Source organism: Paralichthys olivaceus, chromosome 8 (genome assembly GCF_024713975.1).
Source record: "Paralichthys olivaceus isolate ysfri-2021 chromosome 8, ASM2471397v2, whole genome shotgun sequence".
In the NCBI taxonomy this organism is placed as follows: Eukaryota; Metazoa; Chordata; class Actinopteri; order Pleuronectiformes; family Paralichthyidae; genus Paralichthys; species Paralichthys olivaceus.
In genome coordinates this window covers 15193889-15221409 of record NC_091100.1, presented here as the reverse complement: position 1 = coordinate 15221409, position 27521 = coordinate 15193889, and the positions used below count along the sequence as shown (strand labels likewise).

General features: G+C 39.4%; 1 protein-coding gene across 10 annotated transcripts; it reads right to left on the bottom strand.

Moving 5' to 3' along the window:
• Window positions 1-243: 243 nt before the first annotated feature.
• On the bottom strand, window positions 244-24327 carry pik3r5 (phosphoinositide-3-kinase, regulatory subunit 5). 10 transcript variants are annotated; one of them, XM_069529710.1, is made up of 18 exons: window positions 24006-24327; window positions 13630-13745; window positions 11196-11311; window positions 11019-11087; window positions 9513-9651; window positions 8884-8953; window positions 8274-8448; window positions 7428-7596; window positions 7250-7318; window positions 6085-6962; window positions 5808-5933; window positions 5044-5175; window positions 4833-4926; window positions 4020-4096; window positions 3481-3574; window positions 3040-3122; window positions 2187-2302; window positions 244-1521 (listed from the first exon to the last, which is right to left on the bottom strand). In XM_069529710.1, exons 2-18 carry the CDS (start codon window positions 13727-13729, stop codon window positions 1371-1373), a joined length of 2658 nt encoding a protein of 885 aa, XP_069385811.1. In that variant the 5' UTR covers window positions 13730-13745; window positions 24006-24327; the 3' UTR covers window positions 244-1370. The 10 variants fall into 10 exon arrangements, with proteins under 10 accessions (XP_069385811.1, XP_069385816.1, XP_069385808.1 ...); XM_069529715.1 differs by having other exon boundaries at window positions 2187-2299; XM_069529707.1 differs by having other exon boundaries at window positions 5808-5936; window positions 24006-24313.
• Window positions 24328-27521: the final 3194 nt, after the last annotated feature.

Genomic DNA, 27521 nt, shown 5'->3' with positions numbered 1-27521 from the left:
ATGGACTGTTGGGAACTTTTGTTATTACATTTTATGAGAAAATGTAGTTAAGCTTTCAGTTAAATGTCTTATAGTGGGGTTAATGGCAGACTTTTTGAAATGTGGTGATTAGTGAAGTAGAGTTATTATAAAATTTATAAAATGAAAACACTCAAGACCATTAAAATAGAACCTAAATACAGTAAATACTTAGTTACACATACCTGGGACAAGCAACAACAAGATGAAAGTTAGAAAGACAGATTTCAAATATATTCATATATTTTAATGATCCCTGACATAGAATTGCATGAATGACATACATATATTTATAAAAAACTATATTGCATTTTGAGTATTCTGTCAGAGAAGGTGTGTAAGGAGAGTAGAGGACAGCATTAAAGTACCTAATTCATTTCATCTAATGTTCAAGTGCATCTATGCAGTGCTATTTCATGTCAGGTGATCCAGTTATTATCCCTTTACAACAGTTTCAAAACACGTCATGAGTCATTTCAAAGTCATTTCTTTAAAAATAAAAATGTGCATTGTTTTTTGGAAATCTATATTTTCCATATGTGTCCACTCACGAGATGAATGTTTTCATTGAAATATAGTTCTGACAACAGCTACTTTACAAAGATAGACTTTTTCTATTTAAAGAGTCACCAACTCTGGAGTCCTCTGTACATGTGTAATCAAAGGGAATGTAAACAGAGCCCCCTGCTGGTTGTATTTATAACTCCAGTTAAGACAGTGATATCAAAGTTACTCAGGAGAAATGTTAAGTACATTTACAACAAACATTAAAAAATATATGCTGCGTAATTCAATATTTTACAAACTTGATCATTGTTCAGATTTATAGTGTCCATTCTCAGATAAAGTCATGTAGACAGATAATTATATGTTACAGTCTTGTCAGCAGGTGTAAACGTTTTCCCATGATCCCCTATGTCCAAGTCAATCTAGAGAAAAGTTATTTTGCTTTGACTCGAAGAAGATCTCAAAATGTTCACAGTCCATCTGTCAGTAGAGCATGTTGGTCGTCTCACCTGAGACTTTGTTCATTCACCCTGTTTGACCAAACTCATTCTCTTGTTTCTGTGGTTAAAGCCACTTCTCTTAAAAAAGGAAATGAGGAACTGAAACCCAAAGACGGAAACTTGAGCAGTTTCCCGAACAATAGTCAATGATTGCTCGGCACATACAAATTTGAATTCATCATCATATCAGCCACTGTATCCGGATTTATCCTTATGTGTTTGTATGAACACGCCAGCCTGGTCTGCAGTTTTCCAACTATACGCCCTCTGCTCACGTCATGACATTCTGTGCACTGCTCCTCTGCAGTCTGTGTCCAGACACCGCTAAACCAGAGGTCACCAGGCTCAGGGAAGTGCCCCGCTGAACGTGACGATGGGCAGGCAGAGGAGGGAGCAGAAGGTCGGGTGCAGAGGCTGGATTTGGGCAGAATTCCTGGATTTTCTTAGTCTCCAGTCGGTGAAACTGTCGGGTTTATAGCACACTGATATTTCACACCTTCAGGGAAAGAGAGAGACATGGGAGATAGACAGATAAGAACACTTGTAAAGGCTGTGATTGACGCTGAACTGTTGCATTAAGCTTTGATGGTGGGCGTGCCCAACGCTTGGTGCTGGCGCGATCCTCATAACGTCAATAATCAGAGTGTCATGCCTGGTACACACAACATACCCAGGTTTCATGCAGACAAAACATACTAGAAATCAATACAACACTAAAGAAAAAGTACACAGGAAATACACCAAGCACACCAAGTTCACCAGCTGCCTCAGCCTCTTCTTTCACATTACCGTTATTTGATTGGCTAATGTTTGTTTGACTATGATTTGATTGGCTGTCAATGAGCAACATTTCGGTTGAAGCCACAAGTCCTGTGTAAATAAATATAATGTATAATATGATATTTTCCATTAGTGTTTCTGTGAGTGTTTAAAACCATAAATGCCAAATTAATTGTTAAAATCGCACCATGAAAGGAATAAGTAAATAAATAAATCAAATAATAAAACAAGAGAGGGCTATGGAGTCCTTTAAACAAATGAGTGTCCTCACCAAAAAACTAGTACAAGGTTGTGTGTGTGTGTGTGTGTGTGTGTGTGTGTGTGTGTGTGTGTGTGTGTGTGTGTGTGTGTGTGTGTGTGTGTGTGTGTGTAACTCCTCACTTGGTGACAGTCTGTACTATTTTCTTCTCATCCTGGTCCAGACACACAGCAAAGGTTGTGTTTCCAGCTCCGCTCACCTGCACCTTATCCACCTTCACCTCTGTCAAACTCAGCTGCTACAAATAGAAAGAACATCGTCATTAGGCTTCTACACTCGTATTTCAATTCACGTCCAACAATCCTCTGCATATCTGCTCAATGTACAATCCCAAAATATACATATAATACAGACTACACTTGATTCCTCAGTTTTACACTTGTAATATATATAGTATATATATAGTATTGCATTACATTTTTATATTGAGCTCTTTGACTCTTTGACTTTCTACTATTTTTTTCTCCTTTTCTTACTTTATAATTTCTGACATTACTCTTAATGTATTGCTGAGCAGACCTGTACTACTTATCCTACACTTTTCATTGTGCTGTTGACCCTGTGTTAACTTACCCATGACAAATAAAACTTGAAACTCTCTTATTTTACATTTATTCTATAAAATTACATACAATTTGATAATAATTCCAACTACTTTTGACAATCATTCAAATATACTCTTCTGAGGTGAGTACTGACTATTGCCCAAATCTGGAGTTTAAGCTACAAACAAAAAACAACAAGACACAAGTCTTTCCTGTGTTGTGGCTTCTTGTTCCACCTCGATGTCTGTATGAAAAACATATTTCTCAACATACGTGAGATGAGAGATAAGTCTGATACGAGTTTGAGACACTATCCAGGAAGTGTTGAGGTCTTGAAATAGGGAGGGTGTTTCAGAGTTGTTTATAAGCAAGTTGCCTTTTTTTTTTTTTAAACCACAAACCGCCGACACAGAGCTCACGTCGAGCTAACCTGGTTGTAGCCCTTTTTGCTTTTCCCGTTCTGCCTCTTCACAACCTCAGTCATCATGAGCTGCAGGCACTCCATCTTTGAATCTGTTAAATTACACACACAGTTACAGCAAATGTTTCACAGCAGGACAATACTTATTCCAGATAGAATATGGGTATGGGCCACTTCAGGAAATGATGCAACACTTCTAAATAAAATGGAAGTGAGCCTACTGTTGAATGGCGAATATGGCCCAAATAACAGAAAAGTGTGACATTGTAGCACTAATCTGGGCCAAGGAGAACTGTACTATAACATATATAATATAATTGAAACTATAACTTTTCAGATCCCATCATAAACAGTAATTATCGAGGTGAGGCATGACTCCAGTGTACATATTCTCACGACTACTTGAAAGAGTTCACTGACAGCGAAGCAGCAGCAGCAGCAGCAGCGTACCTAGTTCCTCAGGGTTCTTGCATGCTTTGGTCAAGTTCACTGAAGTACAGACTTTTGATTCTCTTTTCCACTGGCTTCTCCCACTAATAACCACCTGAGGAGGAGAAAGGTAGGGAGGGTGAAGTTATTGTTGCTCTGGAGAAACACAAATATATTGTGAAATGGGGGAAAAAACTTTCTCAATGATAATTGCACCAAGGCTACAGCAGGAGGTTTTAACTGGGAGAAACATTTCACAGAAGAAATCCATCTTATCAAAAAATAAGGGACAGGCCTACAGTTCTATAAATACAGATCTGTAATAACATCAATACACCTTGACAGATGATGGTGATGTTTACAAGTCTGGCCAGTAATAATAATAATACATATATAAAATGATCTAAACAAGATTACAAAGTGTTTTACAAAATAATCATAATTAAAACAACGTAAGTAAGTTGTTCCAGAGACTCGAGGCCCTGATAGAAAAAGCCTTCTCACCTTTAGTTACCATCTTTGACACAATTTAAATTTGAATTAATAGCCCATCATCTTACCCTGCTGTACACCACCTCCAACATTAGAGGCACTGCCTCTCGGTCACCGTCAATACCAAACCGCTTACTGGCAGCTCCTATACACAGAGAGAAAACATACACACATTAGTAATTCATGTGGGAGTCATGGTTCTCTAAGACATTTTGGATTAGAGCAATAAAAATTATTTAACATTTAACTCAAATAAATTAAGATTCATGAATATTCCAGGGAAAACACCTTATCTCACAATGTTGTGAAAAAGAATTCCTGGATCCCCCTGATCCCGATCTGCTCCAAAACTTGATTCTTGGTTCTTTCTTGACCCACACCACACCCCTCCACCAAGTTTCAAGGAAGTTTGTTCTGTTGCTTTTGTGTGATCTTGCTTACAAACTAACAAACTAACTAACAGTCAGGCATGAAAATACATCTTCCCTGGTGGAGGTACATTTTAAAAACTAGTGAGTAGTTTAGTGCGTAATGGAACAAAACAACACCAGACAGTTCCACAGTAACACCCATCAAACAAGGCCTGAATATCTCTCCCTACATTTTTACTTCTCGAAGGAAATGAAAAATCAGAAGTGTGAGCAGCGGTGATGAGCGAAACTAGAAAAGTAGAAGTATGAATCATGATATAGAAATAACAGATGTTCTTCCTGCCATAAATTCTATCCAGTCTCGACCTCATAATAACTGATGATGCGTTCCACTGCACGGAAAAACGTGGAGGATTCTTTTACTGTGGCATCGTTGCTAGGATATGTGTGTGTGTGTGTGTGCATATGTGAGTGTGTGAGTGTGTGTGTGTGAGTGTGTGTCACACTCACCCATGGCTTTGATGGCTCGTGTTCCTGCAGTGTGACCCAACTCTAGGGAGTGGACAAACACCTCAGTCCTCCTCTCACCGCCGGCTAACGTCAACTGCAACATCAAAGATCCTCTATAGATTATGGAATATTACTGAATATAACAGTTTTATTACTCAGAGGTGTGTGTGTGTGTGTGTGTGTGTGTTTCTTGTATAAAAGTGTGTCTAACCTCAGCCTGATAGAGTTGGATCAGCGCTGGCCGGGTAGCGTAGCGGCAGTAGTACAGGACCAGGTCGGCCAGGATGGGTAGACGCTGCTCATACGAACCATCATAGGACTCTGACTCTGTCTTTGAGGTTTGCTGCAGAACCCAACAGCAAAATAAAAAAAGCTACACTTAATACAATTACACAGCAGGATATAACAAACAAAGTGTTGTAAAGTGACATTATGGAAAGGTCTGAATGATGCAACTGAGTATTAGGGACATGTTGAAAATACATTTGAGAGTAATTTTGTAATATTATGAGACAAAAGTCGCAATTTAATGAGGAAAAAAGTGATGATAATTAGAAGAATTAAGAGAACTCAATTAATAAGTTTGTTCAGAACAACCAGCAAGGAAAACCCGTGCTCATCAGAGTTCCACTCCTGGATCCAAAATCTCAGAACAATCAAATTTTTATACTTCAGAAACTAAGAAAAAAGTGTAGACACAATCTTTTCAAAGTCCTGACACATGATATTGTTTGTTAATTGTAAAACCTTAAAAAGAAATTTAACAAGATGCTCAACATTCCTCATTTGCAGGTGACAGACTGATCTTCTGATATCTCCCCTGTAAAGTGACATTGAGGCTAAAATGCACTTTATTTTCTGTAATGTTACAACTTATTCACTAAACTGCAGATTTATTTTCCTTAATGTGGCCCTAATGATGTTTTAGAATGATAACTCAGGTGAAACAGTATAGAAATCAGATTCCAGTTGTACCTGGCAGACAACGTTGGTAGGCAGGTTGAGCAGGCTGAGGGTGTTTCTTTCGTACCAAGGGTCCAACATACCAAGGAGATGGGCAATGTCATTAGTACTGTCCCCTGTGCTCGAGTGGTGAAGACCCTGCTTGAAACAAAAAGCAGAAATTATAGGTGCAGGTCTAAATTTCTCTTTCTTTACTCACAGAAAAGTACAACCTAGCTCAAGAAATTATTTTATAAACAAATCTTTGTGTTCGGTGTTTGAGCTTAAGTTGGGGTTTTATTCTTCTTACATTAGACAGGGCTTTTGGCATTCGAGTTTGAGGCAAAGGACTAGGTAACCTCAGGTGACCTCCAGTCGAGTCCCGTTTCACAGGCACGAAGTAGAACTCAAGCTTGAAGACCCTGGTGAGATGTGGACATGCACTCTCCTTCCGCCTCAGGCTATCATAGGCCCGGGCCACCTTCCCTGCCACGTGATCGGCACCAAACACAACAACCCTCAGCGTGATATTCTTACTGTCCTCATCACTGCTAAGAATTGGCCTCCGTCTGAAGCACACGTGTCTGAGAGTTTGACTTTGTGGCTGGAGCAGCGGCTCAAAACTGCGTAACTTGACTTGCTGCGGCAGAGAGTTGGAGCGTTTTTCTCGCACCACCAGAAGCTCTTTAGATTCTGTGTTTCCCAAGCTTTTCGCACGGTGCAGTGAGCGAGGGCTCTTGGAGAAGAACCGGTACAGGTGCTGGCTGAGCCGAGGCAATGTTTTTGACCTTGGCGAACATTTTTCCGTGACAGGGGACGAGCAGATATAGTCATCGTAATCATCAACGTAGTCACTGTCAGCTCCAGAAGTGATGGAGAAGAGCGACTGAGCGTAGGACTCCGAGGTCACAGACAAGGTGGAGAACATGGAGTCTTTGGAGGCGGTGGACAGGGACGAGATGGTGGAGAAGGTGGAAGCACGGTGGTTGCCACTGTACCCATTAGGGATAATAGTCATAGAAGGCAATTCTTCATCCTCCTCCACCTCGTCTTCTGCATCCAACTCTGTTCCATCCTCCTCATCGTCACCATCAATGTCTACCTCCTCTCCTTCCTCCTCTCCTTCCTCAGCCTCCCTGTTAGTGCTGAGATTGTCAGGGCCGTGCTCCAACAGGGTGTTCAGGTCATCTGCAGGAATCAAAACGGAAAGACATCAGTTAAATTCAGCAGAACAAGAGCTGTCTAAAGGGGAGGGAGATTAGTATTCATGCTGCCGAGCTCACTTCCCATCACATGGATCATTTTGTTGTGTAGCAAATTTGCAAAAGACAAATTGAAAGGATTACGCATTGTATTGTAAAATGGTTATTATATTTAAATTAAAGATATATTTCATGGCACTTAAAGGAGAAATGAAAACTGCTCTTCATCATGGATGAATTATGAGACGAAAGGCATCATACTGAATACTTTACCAAAGTTGTCTTTCTCCCAGTGAAACATGTAACACTTGGCTGTGGGCAGTGGTAGCGTCTGTAGCATTCCTGCAAGGTTGGGACAGGAAACAGAGTGAAATAAAAGCACTGTTTACTGGAAACTGAAATATCAAAATGATGCGATCCACTGTGTGTATCATAAAATCCACCCTCTTACCATCACACTTCCTCCCGTTGGATGCTGGGATTCTGATTCTCTCCCTCAGTCCCTCCAGTCCCTGGATCACATGATTGCGTCCCATCAGAGGGTCATTAAATGCAGCTGCCGTCTCCAAGATGTCGCTTACTACAGAAAAGATCTCACCCAATTCATCCACAGGTTTTTCCTGCAAAGATGAGGCATAATATACATTCATGTATTATCACCCCGTTCTGAAATCTGAAATAAATGTCTTATTAGACTTTATAGAAATCTTTCTAATAATTTATGTAAATTTTTTCATCAAAATTGTATGTATAGTAGAGATACAGTATAAAGCTCCATATTTCCATGGTATTGCTTACTTGTTCATGTAAACCAAAGTCTCTATGCAATTCCAACTTCAAATATAATCTACAATTATTCATTTGAAATGCAGGCAAACAGGGTTTTAAGTGAAATGTAGTTAAAACTGATAGGTCAGATTTCCTTTTAAACTTATGTGTTTATGTGAAAAACAATTCAAGACATTAACATCTTGAACTATATTCTCTGAGAACTTTCAGTATGAGCCTCCTCCACTGCACGAGCCAAAGAGTCTAAATGAAGTGGATAACATGACTATTTTCCAACATTCTGCTCCCACTGTCCAGAACTGAAAACTATTCTTCGCATACAATTAGTGCCATCTTGGAGTCTGAGTTAATCATTGAGAACAAATTTGGGAAATCACTTGGACTTTTTAATCCAGCTGGGAGGCAGGGTAACCTATACTTCTGCCAGCCACCAGATGGAGACAGAGACACTTTGGTTTCATTTTTGTGGCGCTGTCATTCCTTTAGAGTCGTTGCTTTGAGTACGTACCTGCAGGGCTCTGTGGATACTTTGTAGAGGGTACTTGGTGCCCAGCGTGGACTGGAAGGCGTGTTTGATCAGTGTGATGTACGTCTCTTTCTGTGAGTGCGTAATGTGACTGAGCTGCTCGGCCACAGAGAGAAAGTCGGCAGGCACTTCCCCCGGGTTCATCAGCAGCACAGTCCTGCAGGCAGCAGACAGATGATGGTGAGGTGTGAATGAGGAGGATGCAAACAGAGTGCTATGATGCTGGTGGGGTATTAATGGGGAAGAAAAGGGACTTTCCAAGTTAAACACCTAAGTGGGTTAGGGACCCGTCCACTTTCAAACCTCTTCTTAAAACCCCCCTCTTCAGAACTGCTTTCAATGTATATAATAATGTAAGGATTTATGTTTTGTTTGTCTTTTAAATTCTATGTGAATATATATTTCAATAATTATTAGTGTGAATATCACCAATACATTGAAATCACAGAAACATCACCTCAGTTGCAGTTGAACTATGAGAAACTGTACACACACAGTACATATATGAAATTCTATCGTTCTTGAGTCAGACTTTACGTATATGTATGTATAACACGACCATGGACAGGTTTCAGTCACTGTGTGGACTTACATGATCTTGGAGCTGTGGCTGGAGGTGTTGAGGCCTTGCTCCTCCCTCACCAGTCTCTGAAAGGAAATCCCTGAGAGGAAAACAAAACAGAAACAATTTGATTGGATGCTTTTAAACCAACTGGAGAGGAGTAAATATATATATGGATATATGGATAATAATGTCTTCATATACAGTATATATTTAAAAACACAATAGAAAGATTGAATTTAAACAAAGCAAAAATATATACTCTGTCCTGTCTGAGGGTTTATGATGAATCATAGAGACGTATTTATTTGTTGTGTTCTTTCTGTCGACCCTTCCTGTAAATTTCAGTTTAGGTGTTCACGTGTGGCTTCTGCTTTTCTTTGTTTTGTAAAAGCTGGACTTACATCAGCTCCAAAACCATATGACATTCATCTTCCTCTCTCTGATGCTGCTGTTTGTGGTACAAGCAAGCGACAATCTAAATGCATTCCTTTGACCTGCCACTAGGGGGAGGACGATGGTAAGGGTTGGAAAAACGCTTTTGAACGCACCACATGAGCTGAAGAACTTCTGTGTTAGAGACAGTTCACAGTCGGGCAAAAATAGACACATAGAGAAAAAGAAATTCCCTGAACATAAACAATGTCCTCCATCATTACCTGGCGCCTTGAGCTCCAGCTGTAGTGTGGACAGGAGGTTCTTACACACATTGGAGTATGGCTCCGGCCAGGTGAGGAAGCAGCGAAACACCTCGATGGCTTCCTCCAGCAGCTCAGTGTCTGGAGGACAGTGAGGTGTCTGCAGCCAAAGAACAAGACAGACATTTGATCAGGGTTGTGTTGAGACGCAGTGGGACTGGATAGGGAGGACATGTCTTATGACTGAACTGTGTGACCCTTGAAGCCTGCCATTCAGACCATCAACTAATTACCTCCATTGCTGATGACTCTAAAATAGTTTTTGGGGGCAGGGGTTGTTTTCTTGATTAAGTTTACATTCTGTTGTTTAAGAAGCTGAAATAAGCCAATTTTTAACGAATAACTCAAAAAATGTATCTAGTGTCATCAAAAATGAATTAAGATTAAAAAGGACTCTCTATGATACAGAAATGACTCATCTGTGAATAAGTGTGAACTATGACAAAGGGTTTGATTCAGAGGAAGTGACAATATAATTGTGCAAAAACTAGTTTTACGCCCATGATTAAACTGAAGTCATTGCTCCATAAGGAGTGCAACTAAATTTAAATAAATGTTCAATTTGATCCTGTTCTAAGTTTTCTTTATTACAATCATACTCAGTATTATTATGGTGAGGCGTGGTTTAACTCCTAGTCTTAATTTAGGGATGACAAAAACGTTTAATGTTCGAATCTAACAACGTGGGACACTTTTCACAACTAAAGTGGTATGTTCCATCTGACATCGTATCACTCCACTGATGTTAAACATCACCCAAATTACATGCAGGTATTGTGCCCCACTTTATATAGTTCCAGATCTAAATCAAGCAGCAGAATCAAATATGTCGACAGCATATGATCTGTATATAATTATCATTAAATAAATTATATAAATTCTCAAACAGGAAACTGTGGACAATTATGTAATAATCTACTAAATAAATCACCAAAAATAAATCTCATCTTACATTATTACTTAAAAAATAGTTACTTACATTTTAAGGTAAATAAGTACAGAACAGTAATGTAGTTTTTCCATTATCTAGGTTTAATGACAAACAACCAAAGTTATATTTTTTCATTTTAAAATTAAAAAAAACAAAACAAAAAAAAACTGTAACATAATCGGTTGCTCTATATCTGACAGATGAGCTCTACAACAACAACAACCAATGTGTGACAACACTTTCTGCTTTGGACTCTGAAGCCGACTCAGAAACACAAGAGGTGTTTATGAGCCAAAGGTTGTTTTGTTGTCGAGCCAGCAAACGGTGTGATTTAGAATGTTGTTTTTGAATCTGGGCTAGAGGCTTTTGACTCAGTTCTACTTTTAAGAAATGTCACAGTGTTTTTTTTTAATGGAGGAACCAGTTCACCTTTGGTATGGAGAGTTCTCTTACACATGTGAAACACTAGGATTGTCACTGAGAGGTGACGAAAGGTTTAACGTTTTCGACAACATCTGGATGAAGACGATTTGTACCTGAAGCAGTGTGGAGGAGAACATGATCGCGAGGGGAGCCACCAGCTCATACTGACACTGCTCCTGAACCTAAATCAATACATAGTAATAAGAGAGACAGACAGATGTCAGAATAACTATGCACGCAGTGGACAATATGCTTCCTTGGACCATGACCTTTGCCCTTTGTTCTCTCACCTCTTTGGTCTTTATGATGATCTGCTGTAAGAGGATGAGGAAATTCTCAGGGTCTCTCTTCACCAACTCCTCCAGGCTCCAGCGGTTCATCGACTGACCCGCTGAGCACATCAGCACTGAAACACATGTAAATACACTCATTCATATCTTACATGTAAAGTAGATAAAGAAAAAATCACCTGTCCTACATTTTAATCTGTCAAACATGAATTTACTTCTAAAATCGTTAAGTTAAAACATAGATTTTGTGGAATTTGAGCAAAGCTGTGGCACACAAATATGTTCCAACATTCTGTCGGTAGCTTCATTTCTCAGCAGCTCTTTGCAGACATGAGTGTTATCATACAATCTATCATACAAAACACATAGTGTGTCGTGTCTATTTAAAGCTCAGAGGTATATTTGCATCCTGAGCTCCAGAGGTTAATTGAGATAAGGTGGCAGCGCAGAAAATGAACCTGGGAGTTTTATGATGAGTCTGATGAGAAGTGAATTTTTGTAAAGAAGAGCATGTTGACATGAATGTAATCACTCTCGTTGAAAACATACAAATCCCTGGAAATCTTCTATTCATGTTAGGGATAAAAAAAAAAATCTGGTTTCTCTTTATGTCGGCATAAAATTTATGATGGTTAGTTATACTGTGTGAAATTACCATGATTACCATGGTGATGTGGTTGATAATATAACAGCAATAGCTTCCAGTGTTATTTTCATGGATGATAATTATATCATTTGAGTAAAAAAAACTACTGAAAACTAAAAATACTGTGGTAATACTGATAACATGATACTTGTGGCCACTGTAATCTTGATACAACATTTTCACCCTTGCACTGGATGTCTATCAGGGCATAAAACACAGCACATGTCTCTGTAAATATATATTTCACTCTATGTGGCTCTGGTTGTTGTGTGGGAGTCGAGTCTATCCACCCTGTTTTCACCCAGCAGCAGTATCTCCTGCCTCACCCACAGCCTGTGGTTCTGTGGCACCACTTCCTCTCACCTGTCAATTCACACAACTTCCTCCAGCAACCAATAACACATTTCCCTGATGAGAGCACGCAGCAGCATCACCAACAACAAACTCAGGCGCTCTTGAACTCACATGCCCCATATTTGCTGGTGGAGCGTCTGTCACACAGCGGTCTTGTGTCGACAAAGGGAGAACAAACAACGGCCTTCTGTTCGAGTTACCACTGCACTCAGCAAATATCACGTCCAAATGTGTTGGCTGTGGTTAATATTTCTGAGAAAGTGTGTTGCGTTTCATTTCGAAGAAAGAGAAGCCTTGATTCCACACAAGATTATGAGCCTTTGAGCAAAGCAAGAGGCGGGGTGCACCCTGGACAGGTTCATCACAGGGCCGACACACAGACACAGACAACCATTAGCTCCCATTCACACCTTGAGACAATTTAGAGTCACAAAGTAACCGAACCTGCTAGACTGTGGGAGGAAACCAGAACACCTAGAGAAATATATGAATGCTTAAGGTTGGTCGTCCAGAAGATTCAAACTCAGAACCTTCTCACTTAAAGGCAAGAGTGTCAACCACTGCACCACCATGACGAATACTGAAGGGTAATGGTTTTCATCTTTAGTGGGCACTACTCTATAACTTGTCTCTCAATCTCTGCCAAGTCTGTTTTTCAGTTCTCTTCATGTCTAACTGTTGATAGAAATAACATAACAAAAATAACATCAGGAAGGTTAAGGCCATCAAATAATGAAGAGATATAATTTTGATGTGGCTTTAGATCAGATACAGGAAATTTTCATCTTTGAGTTAGTCCAATATTTTCAACACAAGTATAATGATGTGCACAGATCTGGATGAAGAGGAACATTTTAAATTGACATCCTTAATTAAGTAATTTTGGGAATTATGCATTTTGACAAAGTTATAGACTGAGGGCTAAATTTTTTCAAGTACAGAAGAAGTAAATGCTCTGCCATGAGATTAGAAAGTTCCTGTGCTTTAAAAACATGAGCTACAGTCAAACATGTGCTGCAATGATGCTAAAAACACAACTGTCTCCTTTATTTCTCACAAGTTCTCATTTATAAAATGGAGAAATATGCATCACAATCCTGGTGAAGAAACTTAACTAGAAGGAGACCCAGAGAGTATAAACCTACGCCAGGACTGACTGTATCACCATTTTGTATTTACATGTATTATGATCAGATGCATACGGATCATTATCTGGATTAGCACCAAATTTCACCGGTTCATTCATCAGTACTCATAAATGCCTGTTTTTTCATTAAGATATCTGCGTTAGTACATTCACAAAAATTTTGAAAAACACCCTCGCCCCCAAAAAAGAATTACTGGATCTGCCCCCTGATCTGGATCCACAGCATGGGTTTTTCCCTAACTCATACAGAATCAATCCACCAAGTTTAGCACGTCCCCGAGTCTTACCGTTCCAGTGGTGTGCAGCTGTGGGGCTCTGTCTCAGCCCGTCCAGACACCGGTCCAGAGCGTGCTGGATCCTGTCCTCTGTACACGAGGTGTGCTGCATCTTCACCGCTCAGGCTCTGTGGAGAGGCAGCAGAGAGACCTGACGTGAACTATCAACATATGACACTCAATTTCCATCCATGTATTATCTTGAAATTCTTTGGTGTGAATGAATAATGTTTGCACGTACACACACACACACACACACACACTCTTCTCTTTTCATGCACAGTATCACATCAGCTATCACATCTGCTTTGCATGAAGGCAGATCACCCCGGTAAGTATGAAAATGAGTCTAAGAAGATACTCAAACCATAAAGGCACATGGTGTTGACACGCGAGTAGCTTGCTGCTGTTGTGTTGTTATATAATTCCTGAAATATCACACAGAGCAAAACACACACCTGCTGGTTTTATATTATATATCATCATAAATAAATACATGTTCTTTGTAATGTCTCATGATGACCATGGTTCTCTGTTATAAAAAGAAGTTCTTCATTTGACAAGTGTTGGGCAAGTATGTGGACGCTGCCCTGCCTCAGATCAGCTGGTTTTGTTTGAAGTCCAGCGGCCTGTGATGAATGTAAAACATTACATCCAACAAGAACAAAACACCTTAAGCTTTTGCTCATGTCACTTATCTCCATCAACATGTGAGCACAAACCAAGAAGTAAAGCAGAAGAATGTTCTACAAACATGAGCCTTATTGACATGTATGAAAAAGAAGAAATGCTTATATCCACTATAAACAGGACCAATAATAAGAGGAACATCAACATACTAATACAAACTCACTTAGGGTTTCAAAATTACGTGTAACACACACAAAGTTAAACAAAGTGGCTCAGCACAGAGGAACATCAACAGGTAGTAAACATTAGCAAACTTGACAGCAGCAAAATTTAAAGGTTCAGTGTGTAGAATGTAGTGACATCTAGAGGTGAAGTTTCATGTTGCAGCTGAATGCCCCTCAGCTCACCCTCCCCTTGCAAACATGAAAGAGAACCTGTGGTGAACTTCAGCTGTCATGAAAACTCTAAAAAGGTTTTAGTTTGTCCAGTTTGGACAACAGTAAAAAACATGGCGTCCTCCACAGAGAATGTCAATTTAAAGTTTTTAAAATCTATCGTAAAGAAAACAACAATTCATACAATTTAGATGAAACACACCAGTAAAAACATCACTAGGATTATTTTATATTCAATTTCTGCCAAAAACTCCCTTCACCCAAATCTTACACACTCACCTTTAAGCAAACAAAAACATCTATTTTCACAATATGAATTATGTCATAGGGTTAGAAGAGAAAAAAAGCCTTGGGTGATTTCATATTTAAAATCTGTATCAATGTATCAGCCCCCTTAATATGCCAGAGTTTCAAATCCATCACTATTCCCTGGGAAATCATTCCAAAATATGCAATTTTCACAGAAAATGTGTCAAGAAAAATTCTTGGATCTGCCCCTGATCAATATCTGTTCCAGCGTTTAATGGGTTCTCCACTACCCATCCTTCCACCAAGTTTCAAGAAAATTGTTTCCTTAGATTTTGCATAATCCTGCTGATGAACAAACATTAATGAAAACACTAGAATGACCCTCAGTAGAGCACATACCTCCATCAATGCCCAACAGTCATCTTGAATTCAAACTGCACCGATTTCACATATTCATGGTTATTGGGTCCATAAACAAAACAGATGTTTTCATCGAAAAAATGCCCTTTCTCTCGATCCTGTATCCTTGGCTAATACCCCACCCTGTCTAAGTTTCTATATAAAAGCTTCAGAAGTTGTTTTTGTAATCCTGACAACAGTCAACCAGATAAGCAACACTGAAAACATCACCTTCTTGACTGTGGTGAAGATGTGAAACTGCTGTAGATAGGACAGATGGTGCAGATAGTCCAGCATTACCACATTAACATAGTAAATACATCACATCTTCACTGAAGACATGAGCATGTGCTAAACTTCACCTTTTTTCTTAAACTTTCTGTTTGTCAGTGCGTTGGGATGTTTTTCATGCAGCAACTCAGGACAACCCAGGTGTGGTAAGTGGTTTCAGTTCTGTTATGAATACAGAAGTCACCACAGTTTATATACAGTATCTATAACAACATACCAGGGACGTCCCATCAGTGACTTCATCTCACAAATGTTGTCCATGTTAATGTAGGTAAGGCAACCAAAGAAATGTGTTTTTTTCCATTTCTACATTCAAACTAATGCTCTTCTGGCGGCTGAGGATCAAAATGTAGTGTTGTCTTCTAACTTTGTTATTTTCAGTAATTTATCCTAATATTTCATTTGAAAACATACAAGATTTCTGGATTTCTTTTCGAACACATTGTCTATTTCAAAAAAACTTGGATGACTTTGGTTCACTGACTTATCGAATTGGGATACATCAAAATGAAGAAATTTGATGTGAAGATAGTGTGATAGATTTAATTAATTTTGTTTTCATTCATTTATTGAAATCAAATTACGAGGTTGTGACTAATACATTATGTTAATGTTTGATATATAGTTTTGAAGCGTCTCTTTCCAAATTTTGGATTTCTTCTACAGAAATACAGTACATTTATGTAAATACTGGGAAACGTCCGATTTTGCAAGCAGAATGAACACTTCCCTAAAGAAAAGGGGCCAAAGCTTTTTACAGATTTGTTCTTTTAGATCTTTTCTGGGAACATGAAAAGCCACATGCTGAAAAAACAAACCACAATTATTTTAGACCACTTAATTAGCTGTAAGTAGATATGAATATGTTGAGCTTTAGTTATAAATATTACTAATATGAACCACACTGGGAAAACAACTGTAAAACTCTTCAACGACTGTGCCTTTACATCTTGAAATCGAACACAAGTTGCTCTGCAGCATCTGATAGAGAGAGTTAACATTTATCTAAACTAATCTGCCACAGGGTTGTTGTAGTGAAGTCGGAGCAGAGACAGGAGTCAACAGTGACATCAGAACTGTTTTGGTCTGATTACATTTTCTCCAAATTTCCCCAGCGACTTTGAGAAATTCCCCAAGCTGTCAAATGAATAGTGTCAATGAATGACTCACTCACACACCCACTCCCCTCATTACCCTAACGAGATGGTCCAGCACATAGGCCACTTAAAGGTCTTTGCACAGAAGACTTGATTTTTTTTTATCGCGTGTAAAATGTTCACCTTATGAAAATTTTCAAACTTATATACAATCAATGCTAATTTTTACTAAGCGATATTGAGGCTTTTTTTTTTTTGGACCGATACAACATGTACACGTCTAACCAATTTGGTCTGATATTAAGTTTATTTGTCAATTTATTTTAAACAAGCACAGTGTGTTCTAAACCTGCCTGTGTGGAAGGGGTTGTTTGTTTAGCCAGGGGTGATGCTGTTTGCAGTTTTCTTTCTGCAGGACTCAGTCCAGAGAAACCCGAAGATGCAACCCAGCTGCTGCACTAAGAGCTGTTCATCTGTTTATTCAAAGTTCAGTGAAGCTTGACTAAGAACGTAGAAACCCCGAACTGGAAAGCGTTACTTACATTGAATGAGTCCGCATAACAGCCACTGTTATGGAGTACTGGTTTCCCGTTCATTCAAAGCTTATTAGACTGAAAGTATCACGTGCTCAAATCGCATCGAATTCATAACTGCACTTTCGGGTGCTCTAGACACACATGTCAAATGTGAAGTCGAAAAAGATGAATGGTTGAGCCACATACAGACAGACAGAGATTTCTGGAATCATTTGATAGATATTTGTCTTTAGCTATTGCTCATAGTTATTTGTGTCTTTAGAATAACATGATGTAATCGACTTGAACCTAGGATAATGCAACAGGCAGCCTAACTCCTGTCCAAGAAAGTTATTAAACCAAATGCGCAGAATTGGGACTGTTAACAAACAGGACAAATTAAATACTCGATGAACTCTATAAATACGTCCTGAAGCAGCTGTGGTACAGTTAAACTCATAGACCAGTGAAACTCACCAACTTCTCCTCTCTTCATCAATAGTGAGTGTTCCCAGGTATTTCTTCTTTTGTTCCCTCTTATTCTGCAGTTTGAATATTATCCCTATAATTTATTCACTTAATGGCATCACGCTTAATGTCATTGGTCAGAGGTGTTGAGATTCTGTGGTGAATTTTGGTGAATTATTCGCTACTTCATGCCATTTATTCATGCTGCGGTGGATGTGGAAAGACCTTAAAGTCACCTGTTTCTTTTAACGAATGAAACAAACAGGATATAAAGTGCAGCTTGAGATGTGTTTGTACTGTTAGTTACAACACACAAGCTCCAAGGAATTGTAGACTGCATGTGTTACACAGACAACTGCCTATATATTCTAAAGAGATATATATGAGATATACAGTAGAAACACACACACTGTACAAACGACCTCATCATTGAGACCATTTGGAGAAGTGGGGCAGGAAACTACAGGTTCAAGCGGCCAAATTATCCCCCAGCACTTTTCCCTTTTTCCTTCAGTTACCTCTCAACAACAATACCACCGACTCCACAAGTAAACAGAACATCCATGCAGCTGATTTTCTCATCGGCCCCTCCTCCCCAGAGAGGTATTGTGTCTGAAGAGGGGTCCCGGGTAGGCACTGATGTGGTGTATGGAGGGGTATGGACGTGAGCATATCGGACACTTGTGCTGAGGGCTCCGGTCATTGTCAAGCGTGGACAGAGCTGGACGAGAGCCCGGTGAGAGTGGAAGGAACTAATAAGTCAGAGCCATGGTGACGGGGTTCAATGGGTACATGCAAAAGTAATAAAGAGGGGATGACCTTATATGAGGCAGCACGATGCAGTGAACGATGCAGTGAAAGTTTATTACTGCCAACAGTAATAGTCCTGTTGATGCTATCGGGTTATTTGTTTAGCATATATAACCCCTGTATAGGAGCATTCTTAAGAACAAACACCACGCCTCAACAATATGTCATTTAAAGGGTTTAATGAAAAAGTTGGGTGTAGAGGAAAGCTGACTAGATGTTGAGGGAAGGGGTTGAGGTGAGCATGTTGTCTCATAGGCCTCACCAAAGACCAGGCAGAGGGAGACTCAAGCTGTGTCTCAATTCATAGGCTACACTGCACATCATATGGCATCACACCGCCATGACTACACAGTACAATTTCGAAGGTTCTTCTTGATGCTATTGACAAATGTGTCCTTCCATCCCAGAGATGGATCCTTTTTGGGCTAACCTATCCCAGGATTCATTTAACTATTTTTCAAAGAAGGTAATGGTGCCAGCAGGCGAAGAGACTTCTGATGCTTGAATATCAGGTTTTACTCAACCAAGCAGTGGTGCACATGTTACAAAAACCTAAATAACAGCAAACTTCATGTCATCATAGTTGTTTACGTACAGTTGCTAGTCATGTTGCAAATGCATGAGTCTGTGGTGTTTCATAAGAGGATGTATGAAGCACGTCCCAGAGAGTCAACAAGGTCACTTCCACTTTTTCATGGCTTGAAAACTTGCAACAGTCAGACAATAACAAGCAGAGTTTGGTTGGCATGGAACAATCAGAATCTCTGAATTTACCATAACTATACAGAGATAGTCTGGTCAGATAAATAGTAGGAGGGGAGCATTAGCTGAGAGCTAATGTTCAATAATGAAGGGCCGTGAGAAACCAATGATCCGGACAACAACATGAAAACTATTGAGTCAGCAAACTAATCATATTGTCAGGAAAGAACATCAAACTAAATTACATACAGCTGCCAAGACCCAACAGTTCCCTTGAATACAATCAAGCTGAACCAAATTGCACACACTCATGAATATCAGTCTTATAAAATATATTTTTTCATAAAGATCCATCACATAACCGTTGGTAAATTGTGAAAATGTCAAAAACATTCTGGATTGACTGGGTTTTCTTTCTTGACCAATGTTTCATCCTTCCCCAAGTTTTGTGGAAATACTCATTATTGTGTAATCCTGTTGCCAAACCAACAGTCGGGGGTGAAAACATAACCTTTTGACACTGGTAAAAATCCAATTCACATAACTTTTCCAATGTCTTCTACTCTCATCTAACCAACGTCGACCAAGCACAAACCTTACAGAATATGATATTCATAATGGTTTGTAGATGGGTTACTGTTTTGAACACAGCTGAGCCCAGAGCATATTAGTCCCAGCTGCTCAGACATCTATCTTTTCATGAGTTTTCAGTGTTGAGTCAGGTCATCGTACAAATATGCACTGGAAAAGAAACCTTTGAAATAGGTTATATCAACAAATAGCTGCAAATGGAAGCAATTAACTGTATTCTCAGCTTTCATTTTGTCACAATATTGAAGGTTTTTTATCATTTCTACATCACTTTTGTATCGACTCCACATCAAAATGGTTTCTGAAAGGGCACTACACGTAATTTAGCTGCTTCTATCTGTTTTCCCTCCGACTCTCTTGCGCTCCTCATATAGCGTTGCAAGCATCAACATTTCCCAAACAATACCTTCACCTGTGTGTGTGTCCCTCTCTCTCTTTTTCTTTCTCATGCTGTCCTCTTTTTCCTCTCCTTCCATCCTCACGGGCTGCTTCCTATCTCCCCCACTGATCCCATTACCAACTGCTTCCTAACAGGAAGAGAGCTCCCCTGCTCCGCTGAGGAAGCAGGTGCCTCCCTATTGTTGTGGTGTGATCAGACTCTCAGATGCACTCCCACAGACCAGTGAGGAGAGTGTGTGTGTGTGTATCTACAGTATATGGATGCTAGTACTTTTCACAGACCCCTCCTGATTGATAGAGTCTGATATTCACATCCAGTCTTCCTCTGCCGGCCACACAGAGCTGTTATGCCCCCTCTCCCTTTCTCTCTCTGCTGACCCTGTGGATGTGAACTGGCCTCTTATGGCTTTAGGAAACAACATTGGTCCAACTCCAAAGCTCTGGTGTAATTAAGTGCTTCCCTTTAGTTCAAACAGTTGCTACCGGTGAGAACACACCAGTCCAATGGAGGGGATCTCTTGTTACAAATCAAGGTGAAGTGTGTGTGTGTGTGTGTGTGTGTGTGTGTGTGTGTGTGTGTGTGTGTGTGTGTGTGTGTGTGTGTGTGTTTGTGTGTGTTTGTGTGTGTGTGTGATAAAATCCCTCAGGATGTTTTGTGAACAGTGAAGTTAATTTCCCATCTGAGTTTCAAAAGTTTATTCTTCACCTGATCCAGATCTGTGCCAAAATTTTATTGGGTCCTTTCCTGACCCGCTACTAAGCTTCATGAAAATCTGTTATGTAGTTTTTGCGGAATCTTGCTAACAAACAAACAAACGGACAGGGGTGAAAACATAACCTCCTTTGCGTAAATAAGCAATAAATCTCATATTTAAAAGGTATTTGTATTTGATTCCGTTCTCATAAGGAATCCAGAATATCTTTGTTTAACCAAACCGCAATTGCTTTTTATGGTATTCAAGTAGAAGTACATTAAGTGCAACTAAAAGACCCAAACAGGAAGTATCAGCTTCAAAAATACACTGAGATGCAACAATTTGCTCTGCATTTAACTACAGCACCAACACACAGGTTGCTATGTCTCTTGTTATGTCTCTTGTTATGTCTCTCTGTGCAGCATTTGGTCTTCACTTCCTCAATAAACACTTGTAAAAAACCAAATTGTATTCAAATATCATGGGCTAAAGCAGATTATTAGCCAGAGGTGACTCAAGCTACACAAACAGGACTGTGTGTCTTTTTCTGTTCAATTTCACCAACAACATGAAATATTCTAATGTTTTAGTGGGAAACCTATCTCTCTTTGTAGAAATCCTATATTTCATTACATTTGTTCGTGTGTGACATGAGAAAAACAGTGTGTGTATATGTATATTACTAAAAACAGGTGTGTTGTACACGTGAGCACAACACACACACACAGCTCAAATGCATCATAAAGGTGAAGATGAAGATTTGACTGATACCACAGCCATAACGAGACAAACAGGATGTGATGTTGTGAATAACACACACTGCTGAGCTGGGAGACTTCAATGACTTCAGCTACATGCTCTCAACACATTGTGACAGTCTGTCACTTTACACCTCATGTCCAACATCTGTGCGCAATCCAGTTTTTTTTTTCTCAAGCTTTACACATCTCCAGCAGTTCATATTTCTCTAGAACAGGAGATGACTGTACTCCAACTGATTTCGTTGGAAAATTGATCAATTTGTAAAAAAAAAAAAAAATAGATAATCCCTTCCTGTGGTTCTGTGCTGTCATGGGAAGAATTGTCCTCTGACAGGCAGGATGAAAACCATGAACTTAGGAGGAGTTGATTATGTTTACCCTGATCTTTTTCTTTTGCTATGGTCTTAAACAACCACTGACAGAGTGCTATTGTGCCTTCTAGAACATTTAAACAGTATCACAGGGCTGGAGAGATAAATAATTGCAAAATTGACCCTGCTACTTATCCTCACATCAAACCAAACAAATTCATCCCCTGCATGTTGTGTCAGACCAGACTTGGAAGGAGACTTTTAGAAAACAAGACAAATGTAAAGGTTTTTTTTCAGACATGAGACTCTACTGCCTTGGGACATTGCTGACTTGAAGGGAGTTAGGTCTTAAGCCTGATTGTCGCGCAATAGACTTGAGATTTGCTCATGAACACTTGTGACTTGACTTGGACTGATCTCAACATGAGGTTTGATTTGGACTTAAATCAATAAATCAAGTTTTACTTGTTTAGCCCATATTCACAAATTACAATTTGTCTCATAGGGCTTAACAAGGCCTGACATCCTCTGCCCTGAAAGGGATAGTTCACCCAGAAATGAAAATTCCCTCATTATCTACTCATATGCTGATGGAGGGGTGGGTTAAGCGTGTGAGTCCACAAAACACTTAAGAGGTCTTAGGTGTAAACAGTGTTAGAGCAGAAACCAATACATCTGAAGTAACTGGTGACCAAATCTTCAGAAGTAGTAAAACAACACAAAATTCTCCCATACTGCTCGTATGATGTCATGCAAGTGTCCACAAGCGCCGATATTCATATTCGACTTCAAGCGAGGTAATTTACACAATGTACTCTGATATCTTCCAACGAGGTGTGTTTAGGGACCGTCGGACACACTAAGGTCTGCTAGCTTAGCCACTTCTGGTGAACATTTAGGCTTAAAACAAAGTGTACATGACGTGATGGTGGTTTGTCTTATGAATGTCACTGGACATCGTGATTTAGCATATTTTTTTACTCCACGTCTCTGAAAAATGATCTGACGGCTTTTTTTATTCTTCTTTCAAGTACAGTGACCTTTAATAAATACTGTGCTTGAAATCTGTATGTGGTTACTTCATGTAGTAAAAGGATGTTGAGTACAGGCGTTGGCTCAACAGTGTTTCTATTGGGTGGAGCTTTCAAAGCCAACTGTGTCAAACTGAAGGTGTTTTTCTGGGTCAGATAGCTCTGCCTGCATTCCTTGTCTCATTTTAGTGCAGACTTTGTATCTAATGAAAATAAATCATGAATTGAATAATGGTATTTTTACTGTATTATATTGAATTATGGCTGATTACATACAATTGATGGATTGTTTGTCCTCACATGATCAGTAACACAAACCACATTGTCTGTAATAAGCACAGGACGATAAACTCTCATAACCTCATGATGCTGTTTAAGGTGCTGAAACAAACTTCTGAGATCAACGCACAATCAATGTTCCCATTTATAAACACACACACACATTTAAAGCCAGTAAACATCTAGGCGCCTGCCTGACATGTGCTTCTTCTTCTCTACTTCCTCAGAGTTCACTAAAGGCATGAATCATACAGGGCTTCTGAAAAAGCAGAAGTTCCCGAAATTGTATATCGGGGGGTGCACAGCCCAGCTTTTACACGTGATGCTGATATGTCCCATCAGCTTGACAGTGTTTTCAAACAGAAGAGGAATGAACTTGGATATTATAAAGTGGGGTTGGGCAATAAAACAATATCAATCATTTTTGCATTATAATTTCAAGTTTAAATATTCCTATACAAGTACAGTGGGGAGTTGTAACAGATAATTGATGTGCTGCAGATTTCTATCAATGTTTTGCTGTTTATCAAGTGTTTGTCATCCTCTGCCCAAAAAGCTGGATCCACAGGTGGGACACCAGCTATAATCTGATTGGCCCCTTAAGTCCCCTTTGTGACTCTTGTCTGTGAAAAGTGTTGAGCGATTAAACTTTATGAATTTATGAAACAGAATCAAAGAAACACACACACACACACACACACACACACACACACACACACACCCTTCAAAATAAAATGCACCTGTTAACTGTCTTCCTCCTCTTACCTGCAGTTCACTGGCCAGCATCCATGCTTTCTCTGTGCGCGTCTCTCTACAAAGTCCAAAGATTCCAAGGCCAAAACTGCGTCTCCGGCTCGGTGCTTGTGCCGTTCATCCATTCATTCATCCATTCATTCATTCATCGCGCACATCACGGTTTAACAGACGAAGCCACATCCTGGGAGCAGAAGAGTTGATATCAGCCTCAGTCTCTACTCGTGGAAGCTTCTGTTGCGCACAAACACGTCTGCGCTGCGCACATCACAGCCTCTCACAAACAGGAAGTGTATGAGAGAAGTGCATGTGAGCACAATGAGGGAGGCTGCTGGTGTGCGTGCGTGCGTGCGTGTGCATGTACGTGGGAAGTGTAGTTATGTTCGTGCCAGTGTGTTTCTACATGCGTGTTTGGAGAGGTTGCATGTGGATCTTGAAGGGATGTTGGCCCCTAAAAGGAAGTCATCTGTTTGACATGTTTGTTTTCACATTCGTGAGTAAAGTGTCTTTGTTTAGAATCAGATGCTGAGGCTTTGTTCATTATTAGTGGTGCCACTTATTTAAAAAAAATTATATTATTAAATGCTATTGATCATATAGATATTGTGATGATTATTGATAGGCTTATTGGTTTATTTCCCAGCCTCAGGTCCACTGCATTTCTTTATTTTAACCAAATGTCCAGAATCCTCTTTTGCAAAAATCAGTGTCAATTATTGTTTTCTAATATTTGTATTCAGCTATAAAATAAAAATGTCAGGTTCCATTAATGTAGCGAATGATTGTAAATGCATTCAGTGTATTACTGTAAATTGCAAACTGTTGTATAATGGCTTTTATTCTGTGCCAATAATTGCATAAGCAGATGAAATTCAATGGAGTAAATAGCAAAATTGTTTGAGCCCAGGTTTGGCCCATGTCCCACATCTGGCCCACATACTGGATGGAATGATGGAACTTCAGTGGTCCGCTCCTGTTTGCCAGATTTGTGCCACAAGTAAGCCATAGCAATACAGCATGTCAACCAAAGTTGCCAAAGGTGGCCCAAATTTGTTTTGGGATATTTGGCAACATTTGTAATTTTCCAAATGGGCTCACATCCACATCACATCATTGACTGAAGTGGCTCACATCCATCTGCTATCTGTTTGTTTATATTAATCTGTGCATTCTCTCTGGATCAATAAAGTATTTATTTATCCAAGAATAAAGTCATCGTTTGTCTTAATTTGCTGTAAAGGTTGGGATACCTATATCTATATCTATATCAATGTGCTCTCTCTGCAGCCCCCTCTGTAAAGGAAACACCGACCTTACTTCCCCCTCCTGCTTTGCCTGTGATTTACATTTCATACGCTTGTGACTGTGAATTCCCCTTCTCTTCATGAAGGGAGGGAGATGTGGTGTCAAGATAAACACAACAGTGACAGTCAACATGAACAGTATTATCAGCTCAGAAAACTTCAACCTACTTACTTTCAATAAAACTTTACAGAAATTGTTTGACGATCTCACTTAAAAATGTGGTTTCTAAATGAAGATGGTTCAAGGGATCTTATTCAATATTCAATGTAATCTTTAATCTTTGATTTTTACTATAAGGAATGTCAAAAACACAGGTTTGTGTTTAGGTTTAGTTGAAGAAGAGAAAGGGTGTTTTCTTTCTCATTTCTGTCATTTACCTCTTTGTCTTTCCTCTCATCTATTTCCTCAATCACTTTTCTGCCTCCTTTCCTTTTTGTTCATCTTTTCTCATCTTTGCTCCTGAAAAAAGAGAATATTTGTTATATTTCCTCGTTGTACTCTAAATTTCAAACTTAAACAAGTTGCTATAATCCAACAAATACAGATCAAAATGATCAGGTGACTGAAGCTCAGTGTTCAGTGGCTCTTATTGGATTTTTCTGTTTCTCCTCCATCAAAAACTATGAGGGTCTTTCTTTGGAGCTCCTGCATTCTCTCGACGCTCGTCTCTTCTGCCGACAGCTCACACTGATCTACCAGAGCTGTAAGGTTTGGATTTCCACTCATCCTGATGCTCTCCTCTTCTTTCTGGCTCAGCTTGACAGAGTTGTCCAAAGTCTTGTTGTTCTTCACTGATAACCATTAAAACATGTGATCCTATCACTTTTTGGAGGATGACCTAACTCCTCTTCTGTCGAGCTTCTGCAGAGCTTTGAGCTCGGTGGTGCCCTCCTACTCTGTCACAGACCACCGGATCTCCCACTCTGACTTTAAATACATCATAGTCACATTTTTTCAGAGGTGAATGTGATGACCTGTGTCTCTCTTTCCCAGGTCTGGTTGATTCTGTCTCCTCCATCATTCCAGAAAGCAGTCACCCTTTCTGTCTCCACCTGCTGGACACACAGAGTTTCTCAGAGCAAACGTCTTCATCTCTGTACTTGAGTTTTCTCTCCATCTCTACTTGTTTCTAATTGGCTCCTGCTGACTCCAGAAACATCAGTTTTTTGTTTTTTTCTTGACTGAATGAGAGTAAAACCAGAATGAAACTGAGGGAAAACACAAGTAGAGGGAGTTTGTTACTGAAGTTAGGGAAGAGGTTGACAAAGAACAGGACCATAGACAAAGTTGGACAAAGAAAAATAAGTGTTCAGAGTTGCAAATCTGATTAAAAAAAGACAGACTTATTGAAATTAAAAGAACAAAAGAAAAATGAGGGGCGAATAAACTGACAATAAATGCTCTGTCTCCATTTGCAAACTTGGAGCTTTACTAAATATAGACATGTTTTCTATATGTCTCCTCGCGGTGTCTGCAAGGACACATGTGTCTCTGAAAAAAAACCAGCAGACGGTCCAAAAGTTGTTTCTTTTGTTGTAAAGACTTCAACGCAGATTTAGTTTATTTTCTAATTTCACTTCTCTTACTTGATTTCCTCTAGATGATTTCTAGATAAGGGGCGTCATGGCATTTCATAAAATCAGATTAGACCATAGCAACTGCTGTGTTTGTATGGTTTTGCAGCGGGTTAGGTCATTTGTTAACATCAGCTATCTCCGGTTGCCCTTAACTCAACCCTGTACAGTTTACTCACCAGAAGGCAAACATGTATGAGCAGCAGATCTCTTATTCTTCTTTCCATGTTTGAGCAGATATAAAGCAAATGGGTAAAAGCTGAGCAGTGACTGCAGGACTGATAATATTCATCATCATCAAGAAATATGAAAACAAATATAACCAAAGATGAGGATTATTGTTGTTGATAAGAGTTTCTAAGAGTGACTGTGCCTTCCTGATTCCTTTTGCAGACAAAATCTATTAGACACTAGTTTTGTAGGTGTCCTTCAGCATATAGAAAGGCTCTGTGAAATGAAACGTATTAGTGCTATTTATGATTTAAGGAAGATTATTTTTGTTAAAAACATGTGACAGTAGTTGTTTAACCATAATATACGCCCAGTCTCACCTTCACTGCTCACATCTACCAAACAGCCCTTATCTGAAATAGAACAGAAAAAAATAGAATACAAATGTGTCATTATACAATGAAATTATGAGTGCCAC

Coding starts and splice junctions, on each gene's coding strand:
- pik3r5 (XM_069529707.1), bottom strand. CDS start 13,729: ATGCAGCACACCTCGTGTACAGAGGACAGGATCCAGCACGCTCTGGAC. Junction 8,449..8,883: donor AGCCACAGCTCCAAGATCAT/GTAAGTCCACAC, acceptor TGCTGCCTGCAG/GACTGTGCTGCTGATGAACC. Junction 6,963..7,249: donor CTGGGAGAAAGACAACTTTG/GTAAAGTATTCA, acceptor TGATTCCTGCAG/ATGACCTGAACACCCTGTTG.